This window comes from Lampetra fluviatilis, chromosome 17 (assembly GCF_964198595.1).
Source record: "Lampetra fluviatilis chromosome 17, kcLamFluv1.1, whole genome shotgun sequence".
NCBI lineage: Eukaryota > Metazoa > Chordata > Hyperoartia > Petromyzontiformes > Petromyzontidae > Lampetra > Lampetra fluviatilis.
Genome location: NC_136291.1, coordinates 10,345,981 through 10,360,113, shown reverse-complemented (window position 1 = coordinate 10,360,113; position 14,133 = coordinate 10,345,981). Strand labels below are relative to the sequence as shown.

General features: G+C 46.6%; 1 protein-coding gene across 1 annotated transcript in view; it reads left to right on the top strand.

Moving 5' to 3' along the window:
• LOC144936930 (terminal nucleotidyltransferase 4A-like) overlaps nucleotides 1-13,964 on the top strand; it is a 45,206-nt gene extending 31,242 nt beyond the window's left edge. Inside the window, exons 9-13 of the mRNA XM_078864170.1 lie at nucleotides 1,514-1,641; nucleotides 3,453-3,796; nucleotides 5,646-5,762; nucleotides 7,182-7,325; nucleotides 7,679-13,964. Of these exons, the coding sequence (XP_078720296.1) occupies nucleotides 1,514-1,641; nucleotides 3,453-3,796; nucleotides 5,646-5,762; nucleotides 7,182-7,325; nucleotides 7,679-7,840 (895 nt within the window). The 3' untranslated portion in view covers nucleotides 7,841-13,964. The remainder of the gene's footprint in view (nucleotides 1-1,513; nucleotides 1,642-3,452; nucleotides 3,797-5,645; nucleotides 5,763-7,181; nucleotides 7,326-7,678) is intronic.
• The last annotated feature ends 169 nt before the right edge of the window (nucleotides 13,965-14,133 follow it).

The following is a 14,133-nucleotide window of genomic DNA, read 5'->3' as shown; positions in this document are numbered from 1 at the left end:
TAGGTAAATTTAGTTCAGAATCAAAATCTTTATTTATACTGAAGGAATTTAATGAGCTTGAAAGCTCTTTCACAGATGTTCAGTCGTTGTGCAAACCAGTGCTGTCAACTCCTTTTTTTTAGAGACCTTTTCAAAGCGTGCTCTTATTATCGGCATCAAAATTCTTACCACTGGTGTTGTGTCCGTGTTAGCCGCATCATCCTTGGCAGCCATTAGCAGTATCAACAGCAGTATCAGCAGAAGGATGTATGGATTCGTCTGTCTGGCAGGTGATGACCAGGATTCAAGAAAAAAAGTTTGTCACTTGTACAATCTCATTTATACCGTTTGTTGCTCCGCTAGTTAATTTAATCATCCTCCTAGGGAACGTTTCCACATAATTAGCATAGGTTGCATAAAACCTGTCTAAAATCGATTCCTAAATGCAAGATCAGATTTTTTTTTAATCAATTAATCATCAATGTCTGTTCTAGAACACCGGGATCTGCAGCAGCGTAAACGGTAGCATCGGCATTATCGTAATCACTTGAGAACAGCTCTGCGTGTTTTCCCGGCATATCTTTGTTCTTCTAACCTGAAGGCATTCTATGAAGATATTTTGGGAAGAAACATCAGCTGATAACCCAGCTGTATTTCAAAGTCGGTCTCCCTGCTAAAATGAGTCGTACGGGCAAACATGCCTCTCCTTATTGGCTATTAACTAGTGGTGGAAATTCCTCATTCTCATGCCGGCAGCCAGTCACTCCATAGGTATGTATGTTGAACTTCTTTCACATCGTACGTAGCCAACCGCGCTAATAGGAGGTGCATTTTAATGTCTACAAAGTAGCACTAGTTTATGGGCTATGGATTGCTGTTTAAGAGCGTTGACCCTCTGACTGGAATTTAACCTTGTGGCTATCCAATTGCGACTCCTTTCAGAATCGGAATGTTTATTGAGACTTGAGGAATCTGTGTGAGCTTTTAAGCTCTTTTTCACATTTTTATACATTTTTCCCCGATGTTGTGTATTGGCTGCAAAGTTAATTTTTGTTTTAACTCGGGTGAAAACCGGAGATCGGCATTACCTCATTTTTGAGTGACCTAGGGCATTAATCTGTCGGTAGGGGGCATTAATTGCATTGTATTGTCCCAATTGCAGGCACATTTGAACCCGGACGCTGGCACACAACGGCCTGCTATTATAAATAATGTCAGGCGATCTTTGCCATCGGCTGAGAATCAGACTGTGCATAGTATTATTACGGTTATTACAGCCATAGTAATAATCAGGGCAGCTGCCGGGTTCAAACGAGCAACCACGGCAATGAGTGGCGAACGCTCTACCGCAGAATCAGAATATTTATCCTGGAGGAATCCGATGAGCTTATCAAGCTGTTTTTCACAGATGTTTGCGGCACCGCCCTGGTCGGCGACTGTAGTTTAAACGAATTTTCAGTGCTGCAAACTAACGTCGCCGTTGCTTTGTGTCTGTGTGCGTACGCGTGTGCGCCGGGTGGGGGGGCGGCGACAGCACGCTGGGCCGGATCGTGAAGGTGACGCGGGAGGTGACGGAGTACCGCGAGTGGATCCAGCAGACGTGGGGACTCTCCCCCGTCACGCCCGACCTCTCCGCCTTCCCCTGCTCCCTGCAGCCTGCAGGCATGTTGTTGCTCTTGCCGTCGGCGCAACCACGTGGTTGCGCACGTGGTTGTAAGCGAGCGCGTGCGGTCGTACCGGTTAGGCGTGCGTTGCGACGTGGCTGATGGTGACGCGTGAAGAAGGCAGATGGCCTCAACGGTGTAACTTTGTGCTGGTCACGACAATGCCTGCATGCAGGCTCTCACTGCACTTGCATGAAAACGCAGATGCGCACACAAACCTACACACTCTTGTCTACCCACTCTTGTACACAAAGACAAAAGATCCCCTGGGGAAGAGGTGCTGTTAGCCAGCACGGCACACGAGGGGGTGGGTGGCCATCGCCATGCCCTGCCACTATTGTCTACTCATTGCTGATGTTTACACACTGCACCAGATACTCGTGAGCCTAAGTTGACTTGGAAAGCCCAGGACCAGTTAAAGTATTCGTCATTGTTTTTGGTTGTGAGCGAGAATCCAACGCTGGTCGTCGGGTTGGTAGTGTAGTGCGTTACCCACGATCTTACTGCTCCCCACACCTCCTGCACACTTGCACTTGCATACAAACATACACACATTCCAACACGACACTACCCAATGCATACAAGCGTACAGCAACAAGTGGTGGTGACGTCAGTGACTTTGAAGCTATGTAGAATGGCGAGGGCTCGCTGGCAGGTCCTCATGGAATGGGACCCAGTGTCCTGGATTAATAGACTACCATGACTGGGCACGTGTTCCAACCGCACTTCCCACTGCCAGCTATCTGCGTTTCATCCACTCGGTGCTCTGCTCATTGTCACGAGCAGCACTCCTCCACCTCCCAGTTGTTGATCGTGAGCAGCAGCAGCCGCCAGCAGGTGAAAACGCTCATCTCGTGCGCCTTCTGCGCATCGGCTGATCCTGCCAGCACTGGTACCAGTGGCCAGAAAATTCACGACTCCTCCAGGTCCCTTGGGTACCACATAAGTCCATCTCTTGCATAGCCCTGTACCTTGCGTTTTAATATTTTCTGTTGGGCGAAACAACAGGAGCTGCTTGGTGATGTGGTCACTGCGCACACCTGCTGTCACATGATCACACTTGTTGCGTATGGCAATATGTTCAGGGGCTGAATGTCAGTTTGCTAGCCACGAGAGGGCTTTAGGAGAGTTTGTCTAGTTTTGCTTTTCCATTCATTGAAGGAGTGCACGCTCCAGTTGTTTACTGTATGGAAGGGGTCTTCGAGTGCGCCAACTAAACATTAAAGGACTCTTAAGGCCTAAATTACTTCCTGGCCAGAAACGTAAGGGAACATGAATACACTGATAGAAACGCACACACGCAAAGATGCCCCTCGTAGCCTTTCAGAATGTTGGGGCAAATGCTCTTTGCGAGAACTTTTTTAAGAATTGCACAATGCACCCGAGGGGGCCCCTGGCCTGTTCAGATATTCGCCACTGTTAGTTGTGGCTGCAACTTCAACTCTGGTCGCCAGGTTTGACACGCAGCACGCTAACTACCGCGCCACCTTTCCACTGTTGCACACACACAAGTTGCCCACAGAACGTGATGCTATAGCTCCCCTCCTTCCCTCTTGGCCAGATTGCATTAGGCTTCAGGTCGACAGCAGCGCGCTCACCACCGTCACTGCTGCACCCGCGTACACACACGCACACAGAATGGCTGACGGTGCATTGCCGCTGTAGCCGCCCCCTCTCCTTGCCTAACCGGGCGTTGGGCTTCAGGCCACCGGGTTTGTAGTGCCCGTGAGCTTACCACTGCCACCACTCTACCCTTGCACGCCGAGTCGGCACTCGTTGCTATAACCGCCCTTCCCCTCTTGCCGACAGCATCGGGCTTCAGGCCGCCAGTGCCCGGACTCCTCGGGGGCGTGCGCCCCGATCCACGTCTTGTTCTGCTCAAGTGCTCGTCGGTCGCCATCGCTCCGTCGTCGGCCGGCAACGGCGTCCCTCCCACGCTCTCCGGCGTGGGAGGGGCGGCACCCGGAGCGGCGGTGCCGGGAAGCGGGGACTGGGAGGAGGGTGGCGGGCGGGGAGGCAGCAGCGGAGGAGGAGGAGGAGGCGGCAGCGGTGGCGCCGTGTCTTCGTCGTCGGACTCGCGCTCCAGCAGCCAGCAGGTGTCGACGAGCAGCGGGTCTGCCGCGTCGTCTTGCGAGTCGGCCTCCAGCGACACGGTGAGCGCCGCCGCGTGGGCTCGTCACCGCCACCCGGGATGGCGAGGCGTTTTGCTTTGAGACCATTTCTGAAACTTGACCAATACAGATAGTCCCCGGGTTACGATGGTCCGACCTTACGATATTTCAATATTACGATGGCGATAGCGATACGACAAAATTGTAAAATATTTTACATTTCACGCGGCAGGCAAACGCAGCAGCGTACGAATCTTGGCGAGTACAGTCCAATGATACGTTATATGTTCAATGCATGAATGATACGTAGCTTTAGCGATTTCATTTTAGGGTTACCACGATACGATACGTCCAATACATGTTATAAAAATTTATAGCAGATAGGATTGTTTCCTGAAGGTAGGCCAAGAATTTACCTTGTTTTTTACTTAAAATTTTACTGTGCAATACAGTAATTAATAAATACATACAGTATATAGTTTATACAGTACGGTACTGTAAATTGCTCTGTTTTGCTAAATTATCACCATTCTTTAAGACTCCTGGGTAGGCTAGGCCATCTTCGACTTACGATATTTTTGACTTACGATGGGGTCGTCGTAACGCATCTCCATCGTAAGTAGAGGACTACCTGTATTTGCTTAGTAACAGTGATATTATTGTGCAGATGACTGTGTTAACAGCCATGATAGCCTAACTGAGTTTCAAGACCATGGGAGGTTTGGTCAAATTCGACAAATTATGTTTGGCATGGGGTAGGAAAAACCACAGTAGCGTAAAACCCCGTCATTTCGGTATTTCATAATTCGTAATTGGGGATAATTTGGAACGGCTGTGCTTTTGGCATATATACAGCATTAGTAATTCGCCACGAGCCAAATCGGTGTACCGAATGGTCCAATTTCGGCAGACCCGTGGAGCGGTGCCACTCACCACGACCAACACTGACTCAGTCTAGAGGTGGCACCCGTGGTGAGCGTTCGTGCAGACCGGTTGCTTTGGACTTTACCTTGTTTATGCACTCTGCAAGCAAACCCTCTCAGGAATGTCGTCTACAACTACATCAAGAAGTAATCAAAAGGGACTGAAGTGTAAATTCCTTAGTCTGAGAGACAAATCCACAGTTTTGGATGGAATTGATGCAGGTGTGTCAATGCGTATGGTGTGTGTGAAGAGTTTCACATAAAATCAAGTATTTTTTACAACGTCAACAAAGCCTGGGAGAAGATGAGGAAGCATGTAGTCTGACAATGAGCAATGTGGTATAAAAGTGTAATATAATTTAGTCTTTAAGTAAATATTGTTACGTGAAAAATGTGAAGTTTTAAGTTGGTGTAATTTGGTATTTACGTTATAATTTAGTGATAAAGGGAACATACAGGTCAGGAAGTGCATTTAAGCCCCCCTCCACAACCTGTCACCGACCACATCCTCCTTCGCCTGCAGTGCTAGCTACTCATGGTAAGTGTTACTTTTTAGTAACATAATTTTTGGAGAAAAAAAATAGGTTTTTATTTTTTGGGGCAGGGGAGGCACTGGCGAGTACATAATTTGGAATATTTGGTAATTCGGCAAAGGCCCGAGTCCCATTTGCGTCGAATTAACAAGGGTTTATTGTACCTATAAAACTTGTGCATACAAGGGGGTGATATTTAATTCTCTCTATTGAACTTCAATCTGTTGGCTACCTCGGAGCGGACGTTGGCATCTATCCGTCTTTTGATAGTCCAAGTACAGTAATGCATGGCTACCTCCCACACATTACTCCCCCCAACCATTGCCTTGAAGAATTGACCGCCTGAGTCACTTGGCCACTGCTTTGGAGGTCTCTCGTGTCGCTTGGGCGGTTGCGTAACGTCGCCTGCATGCATCCCCCCCCCCCCCCCCCCAGGACTCTGACAACCCTGCGGCCCGGCTAACAACGGTGGTGTCGGCAGCCTCGACTGCGAACCCAGCAAGCGTTGCCTCTCCCTTGCACGATGTCGCACCCACGCCGGGTCAACCACAGGTAGCCGCTTCACCGCCCGCGTCACCGGGGAGCGTCTGTCCAGTGGTAGAGTCGCAGCCGAACTCAAATCTCGAATCGCCATTGTTGTCATTCTCCCTCTTCAAAGCTCCACGCATTTCCCGGCTCAAATGTTGGTTAAGCACTTGTCTCCAATGGTCATTTTGAACTGTGGGTGGGAAAATCCCGCATTTCAATTGAGGTTTTGGGGGGGGGGGGGGAGTAGAGGTCTGACGTACGCTTGACCCTGCCCACCAGCTGTGCTCGAACCTCGTGGGTGGGAGGGTGGAAGAGGGAGCAGGTCGAGGGGTTGGCCACGTGCCTCGTGGCTGCAGCACTTGGACCGTTACTCTCCAGACTTGGGCAGGGGGAGGGAGCTCTCTAACCCTGGGGGATTTTCGAGGGAATATGCGAGGGGGTTGGCGATGGGTCGTGGCTGCTGCTGCGCACTATGGGCACATTCTCTCAAACTTGGCTTGGGGTATGACCTGTATGCAGGTTTCAAATCACCCCTGGTGATATTCTACAAAGTGGTACTTGTTTTGTTGACCCGGAAGGGATGATGAGCTGTGCCCACTGATGGAAATTTGAACTCCTGATCTTAAGATTGGGAATCGAGCGACCATACCATCCTTTTGATTCCTTTCTCCTGCCAGATTTTCACCATCTTACACAAGCAACGCCAAACCTCTCGGTCTGCTCTTTCATCACCCCTTTGGGTTTTTCCCGAGGTCACCGATACGTGGGTGCCACTGCAGTTCGTCTCCATAACCTGCCCATCTGGCATGATGATGTTGCTGCGTGTAATCCCCGATTTTAGCACGGTTGGCTACATATGGTGCGAAGAAAGAAGTTCTACATACGTTCAGGTTTATATTTTAGCATTGGAATTTCTGGCCAATGCCAGTTGCATTGTATGTTGTTGTTTTTTTAGTATTGGAAAGAACGCGGAGAATACAGAGGACATCCATGCAGAACAGGGGGCGAATATACAAACGGCAGACAGAATGGCGTCCGAGCCGGAAATCTAACCACTGCGCCACCCTGCCACGCAGTAACCAAGGTCTCCTATCAATATTACCAGTCGATCTTCACTGGTGTGGGGGTCCGCTGTCTGGAACAGCCCCCTTGGTTGTAAACACTGCTAAGTCTCTCTCCACCTATTCGAGTCGAGGCACGAGTATTATACAGCACCTATACCGGACTACCTCCCTCCATCACAATCCCCTCCAACCCCACTCGCCCACCCCACCGGTTATCTTTTCTGTCACGGTGTCTTGGGATTCGGCTATATTTAGTGTCAAGATACGAAGTTACGCCTATATATGCTGTTGTAAGGTACACAAGCACACACGTCCACGCGGCACCTTTTTGGTTGTTGGAGACCCACACTGCGAGGTTGTCCCGTGCCTCCACCACCAGGAATTCATGGTGGGAACTTTGCCCTCGGGAGGATTCCCGTGCGCGCCCTTTGCTGGGGCGAGGGCTGCCCCCGACTACTTGCTGCCAACACCGGCTCCCTACAGCGCGGCCTACGAGCCCGTCCGGAATCCCCGCTATCGCCAGGTGATTTTCTTTTTTTCTCTCCTCCCCCAAACTCCCCCGGCACTTGGACAGGCGATACGCTTGCCCGGGGTTTGTTATGAACGGTTGGTGTAGCAATTCACGGTGACATCTTTTGCACCCTGTGGCAGTGGCCGAGGTGGCTCGGTTGTCGGAGACCTAAACTTGACATCGCTGAGATGCCGAATTTGAATTCAGGTTTCGGCTGCCTGTCATTTTAGCTGAGGGACAGGTGTGTAATTATTTGGCGTTCTCAGTCTGCTCGTCAATATTTGCATGACAAATACGTAATTGGAGATGTGGGTTCTCGGTTGTCGTTGTTAAGGCCGCCTCTGCTGTTGTTTTTTTTTTTCCAGGTGGATGATTACAGGTACACCGTGCCCAGAGATGCCCACCCCCACTCGGGGCCCAACGATGGGCGTCCGCCCGCGTCGGGGAGCAGCGGCCGGACGAGCCACAGCTACCACAGCATGCGGCGCAGGCACCGCCGCGGGCAGCACAACAACCACCAACCATAGCGGCCTCCACCATCGTCGTCGCCGCCGCCACGGCCACCTACCCACAACAGCCCTGGCAGCTCGCATCACTTCTCCTCTGTCGAGGCATCGACAAAAGGGTCAAGGCTCGTGATTGAGTTAGACCCCCGTTGTCCTGCTGGGGTAAGGTTCAGGTTCCGATCCTTTGCCAGAATCCACAGTGATCCTGCTTGGGTGAAGATTTGGGTTAAATTCCTCGTGACTGAGATTCTGGCCCGACCACCTCTGGTCCTGCCAAGGTGCAGGTTGTAGAGTCTAGCCTGGGCCAAGAATCCAAGGTGAGACCTCGGCTGAGGTTTTAAAACTGGCCACTCCGTGGCTTATTAAGCGACAGCGTACAAGAGCAAGTACACCAATCTCGCTTGTGCCCACAGTCGTGTTGTGAAGACTCTGCATTCATGCCTTTCTTCCAGATGTCCTGCCTACATCAGCCCAGAAGCAAAAGAACATTGTTGCTTGTGTGGCTCTTTGTTTTTTTTTTCACATGAGCTGAATGGCTTTCATTTTTATATCCGTGCGGTTATTTTATTGCCATGTGTCAGGACATAGAGGTGGAAGGAGAAATGGCAACAACCGTAAATAAACGAAGAAATCTGTCGCGCTCAACTGCAAAGGAGGTTGCAAAGAAATTGTGAATTGCTAAATTCCAGGTAGCCAAAGAATGAAATCTCATTTTACCCTTTTTGCTTTTTAAACACACTTGTACAGCTATTTTTTTGTTACTAGCAAAACAAAACAAAAATAAAAATATATATTAAGAGCCAGTGTTGTAAGGTATTGTGAAGGCAAAGGGAAATTAAAACTAGTTATGTATTTTTAAACAAGTGAAACTAAACCTATATATACAAACACATTGCATGTTTACTACAAGATTATTTTTGCTAAACAGTTGTATATATTGATGGAATAATGTTGAAATATCGACTGTAAATGATGATTTTAATACGGTTCGAATTTCGATAATGTAGCTCGTGGAAGCTGTGCTTCCATTAACCTCATAAATACAAAGTGCACTGACCTAGGCGCTTGATTTCAGCACACCTAAGTGGCGTCGCTCCGTATTAGGCGATGGTGAAAGAGTTTCGCATACGTTGTAACAACAGCCAGAGCGGCCATGCACGGTCTTAACATCCAGTTCCCCAACCCCAGCACTCCAAACCTGATTAATTATACTGTAGCATTTGCAGAAGGTTAAGTTAATGGTGGCCTGATTTTGACTAACTGAGTGCACAGGTGCAAAATGTAGATGGGCCAGTGTGTGTGTTTGTGTGCACCCAAGAGCCCACGTGTGAAGGTTACTGCCCCCATAACCCATCTCAAACTTTCGCATTGGTGGTTGCGAGCCCTGCGCATCGCTTTGATAACTGCGCCATTGCGAATAAAACACAAGGTGGCTTGCTGGTTAGAGATCATGGGACGACCAATGCAACTGCAATGCTGGCAAGCACTTTGTAGAATGTCACACTGCCCTCTTCGTTATATTTGCCCCAAAGTGTTTTTGCTGGCTGCCAAACGTAACCCGGGAGCATAGCTGGCAGTATTCGTGATATTTTAGGTGAAATGCTTCGGGTCTCGAATGTTTTGGCCGTGCTCCACATAAGAACAAGGCAGGCCAAATGTGGTTGTGAATGTGACGGTTATACTGTAACGCTAATGTGCAACTTCATAGGCACTCTCTCAAGATCACTGGTTCATGTTTTAATTCCTGCATTTTTGTCCCACCATTAGCTCTTATTTTTGAGCTGATAAACCATTAAGACAAATTGAAACATGCTTTGAAAATCAACAATGTTTTGGATATGTCAAAGTTGGCAGCCATTGCAATGTGTGACGTGTATTATAGTGATAGACACGGGAATGAGCGGGCAGTTGTTGGCACGAAGCATTTTTACCATTTTAACATCCGCTCCTAACTTGTGCAGCATTGAGCAACATCGGTTGTGCGTGCCACATTGATGCTTGACCACTTTGCGAGGTATCGTTTAGGGCTTGCGGCCGTGCGTTTTGATGCTCTGTGCTTTCTGCGTTTTGAATGAATATACATGAATGCTCCTGCGACCGGGGAGCGTTTGGTTCAACACGTTAACAACCACTCCAGTGTTGTCTGGGTGTTATGCAATCATCCCCACTAAGAAATAACAGGCGTGTATATTTGTGCAATAGCGTTACGTAAGATGCATTGTTGGTGACCAGCATTTTATACATGTAAACACAACGGCCCTTTAAACTGAAACGCGCAGGTTTGTTGGGGTTAAAAACAAAAAAAGTGCCAGTTCCATCAGGTAGCGTCACCGTGTTTTAATTTCAGATTCCGCTTTACGGTGGCGGCGGTGGTTTTGTAACGGCTCGAACATTGCCACGTTTGTGCAAACAACGTTGCTTTTTTGGGTTGCAGTCTTTTTTTACAGTGAACCAAGCCAACAGTCGCGCTAAAGTGCTCTCCATCTGGCAGACCCCCCCCACCTCCCTAACCTGGTTTTTCATGACTTCCCCAAGAGTCGTGATTAGGCAGTGGGAAATTAATGTACTGGTGGATAAAACCATTTGTGGATGCCACATTGCTTTTACCGCCACTATTTTAAAAGGCAACACTTTGATTCGAGCCCCCCACCACGTGACCAGATCTTGTTGCGGTCTGCACGTCTTCCCGCTTCCGTGGTACAGTATTGTGGAACTGTTCTCGGACCGATTCGTCAATTGATGCCATGTGGCAGCCGTACGCTTGCCGTCGCAACTAAAAGAAAGTGTAAACGTTATTTGAAACATTTGTGATTGACTGGTCTTTACAGGATTCCATTCAGCCACTTGTGCCACCTGCTATCATTTGCAGTTTATACACAGTGGACATGAAGTTACGTGGGTCCACCGAACAGATATGCCACAACCAATGTTCTCGTGGCAGTGTACCGTACGGTGTTGGCTGTGGGTGTTTGTGTGCAAGCCATTGCAGAGATTTGTAGAGAACATTTTCCGCTATTGGATAATCTCCATAGCTACATGCATTGCTTTTGGGTTCTTGGTTGGAAGCACAGATGCAGTTAATTTAATATTTGGAGGAAACCTCAGATGGAAGTTTTTTTTTTAAAGATTCCCCTCCATGAAGATGGGGTCATGCAACATCGACGAGGTTTCGGCATTTTTTTCCAACAGTGCATTTGTCGTTAACTTTTCCTGCTTTAAACGTTCTTAAAGGAAGCACACACAGTTTTCTATGCTGTATTCTTGCATATTTTGTTTTAAAGCAGTGAAACACTTACATAGGACTGGCTGTGCGTCATTTTTAAGGTGGATATTCACATAAAGGATCCCTTGCTGTGTTTTTGCTAAACTCTATAATATGAAGTTGCGTGATTAATGCACTTGGTTTTGTTTTTGATTTTTTGTAATGCGTCATTTTACTATGCAATGTTTCCCTTGTGCAGCGCTGGTAAAGATCATCGCAGCCTGGGTGTACAATGGAAAGCCGACGCGTGTTTATTGTACGGCAGCTGATAATTTGTGCAGGAATGGCAGCAGGTAGGATTTACCGCTAACGCGTGGCAATGCAAAGACATACGTTTTGTAGACCAAGAGCTATTATGCCTATCAGACCTTAGATATCAAGCGATAGGTTTTAATGTGGCTTTTTCCATTTTTTTATTTTGTACTAAGTGTATAACATTAAAAAACAAACCCCAACAAAAGCAATTATATACGAAAAAAGGAAATAAAAAAAATATCAGTTCTAGGCACCCTAACGGGCAATTTAATATATAAACATTTACGTAAATTAGTAAAGTTAATAAAATAGAAATTAAGTCACCGGTACTGTTTTATTCATGAGTTGTTTAACCGCTTAATTCTCCGAATTGATACGTTCTTGTGAACTTGACTCGAAAGCAATGGTTTGCAAGTCGCTATTGTTTCGCGTAAAACACGCGGCGCTGTGGTGGCATTGCGCGCCGTGGGAGGTGTGGTGAGTATAATGAATCCAGGGTTGTAAAATAAGAGTGCCTGGTTGCCTCGTATGCTTGAATTTGTATCTGTGATGTGGCCAGTCCAGTTCTGAAAAAGCGCCGGCAGATGAAACACAACTGTATTGTTATTGTGGTTATTTTAAAAAACACAAAGACAAAAAATAGTTTTGCTTAACATCCTTTAGGAATTTTACATTGTGCACATTGTGTTTTATTAATATTATTTGAATTTGCACATGGTTGAAGTTGCGAGTATAGCACTATGTACCATCTACATTACTAGCATGGAGAAACCTGGGTTTGTACAACTGTTCTTAAAACGTACACGGCAACCTCAAAACGAGACTCGAGCCAAACGAAACAAAGCTGTGCAAGGGCAGGCCTTGTTACTCCACCCCATCACAACCGATGTCAAGGACCTAAGGATTTGGGCAAGGCCTTTCCCAAATATCCCCCATTTTAGGTGCCTCCCTGCATGCTCGCCTGCCTCTAAAACGTTTTTTTTGCATTCAAGGGCCACACTTTGTGTAAGGAATCTCTCAAATTCCATCATGGGATCACAACTTCCAAAACAAATTTGTGGATCACTGCCTCCCAAACTTTGGGACAAGTATGGCCTTAATCTGGGACCTACTGTAGATTCTAGATGCATTCCGACATGTGCATAATTGACCGTGCTGTTTGAGAGGGTGAGATGCAGTTTTGCAGGGTTTGATTGGCAGATGGTACTGGTTGAGAAGCCTTTTAAGGGCTCTTTTGGCTGCCAGTATTGGTTTTTTTATAATTCGGGAAATTTGAACCGTTTGTGAGGGGTGTGATATTACAGCAGAATTCAAGTGTTTTTTGCTCCAAATGAATTTCAATATTTGGTGATCGTTATATCAGTTTTTTTTTTCTTGGAGAGGACAATAAAATCGACAAATTTCCAAGTTATAAAAACAAAAGACAATTAATGCTCGTGCAAAGCCTCGGAGCCATATTTGCCGAAATGTATCAGTCTTATTTATGCTTTACCGTATGTACTTTGTGATGGCCCACATGGAATGATGCCACATCAGATTGCAGGGATTTTAACAAGTCGCATGCTTGGCATTTGTTCAAAAGGAAGTTTTTCAGTCTGTTTTAGCAAGTGTGCAACTTGTCTACGGTGCAATTAACCTGATAATGGATCGAACGAGTTATTGTTTTCCTTTTTGTAGAATATCAAATGGTGGCCTGTAACAGCAATGAGTAATACCTGGAGCAGTTCTCCAGTGAATATTTGTTTTTTAATCACAAGACGGCGGATGATACTGTGGGGTTTGCAGTTTGGTTCTTGGCAAATGCTTCCAATAATTGAAAGCCACAAACATTTTATTTAATTCCCATGATTTCAGGGAACATTTGTGACCATTGTAGTTGGGTTTAAATGGGCCCTGCTTCCATCGCGCATGACCTTGTAAAGAATTTCACAATATTCTTTTAAAAAAGTTTCAAAGTAATAAAATTAATGTTTTTTTTACACAGCGTGATAAAAAATAATAGTACAATACATGGACATTTATTAATGCTCCTTTTTTACTTAATGTTGAGCGTGAATTTGAACAGTCAGTGTTTTAGTTTACTGCAGTGGGAGGAGCACATCCGTTGTAACAAAGCAGTGTTGTTTTTTTTATTCTTCCATTGCAATGTTTTAAAATCCTACTTAACATAACATTCCAGTTTTTAACAAAGGTTTTTTTTCCGGAGGGACTTTATGCACTAAAGCTGTTCATGCACATCCACTCATGGTGCTGTGGACACCAAAACTGAAAATAGAACAGATTATTGAAATGGACAGCAGTTTTGGGTTTGTGGGAGAGCTCTTATTGTCGGCTGGGTTGGCAGGGTTGTTACGATAAGGGGTAGTAGTCGGGGTAGTTGAGTGGCGTGTGTACTCCATCCCCAAACTGCTTGCCCCCTCCTCCCTATTTCAGTTCATGGCTGCTTTTGATTTCTGATATTTGGAGCGCCTGAAAATGAGAGGGCATCCCAAATCTGCATCACGTGCCAGCGCACGGACAAACCAAAAGTTGTCTTTTTATTCCGGTTCCGTGCACAGGGACACCGTGTAACAGTGTGTAACGTTATTACTGTTCAATTGCCAATAAAAAAATCTGTTTCAGTTTGAATTTACCACATTTTTGTTGTCTACGCTCGTTATTTTGATCGTTGGCAACACACACACGGGTAAACAATGCATTGACGGCAAGGATTGGTGAATTCTATAATTTTGTGAAACTCAAATGTGAGGTTTTGTGGAGGCTATATGGCTGAATTTATTTTGACGCCTATGACCAA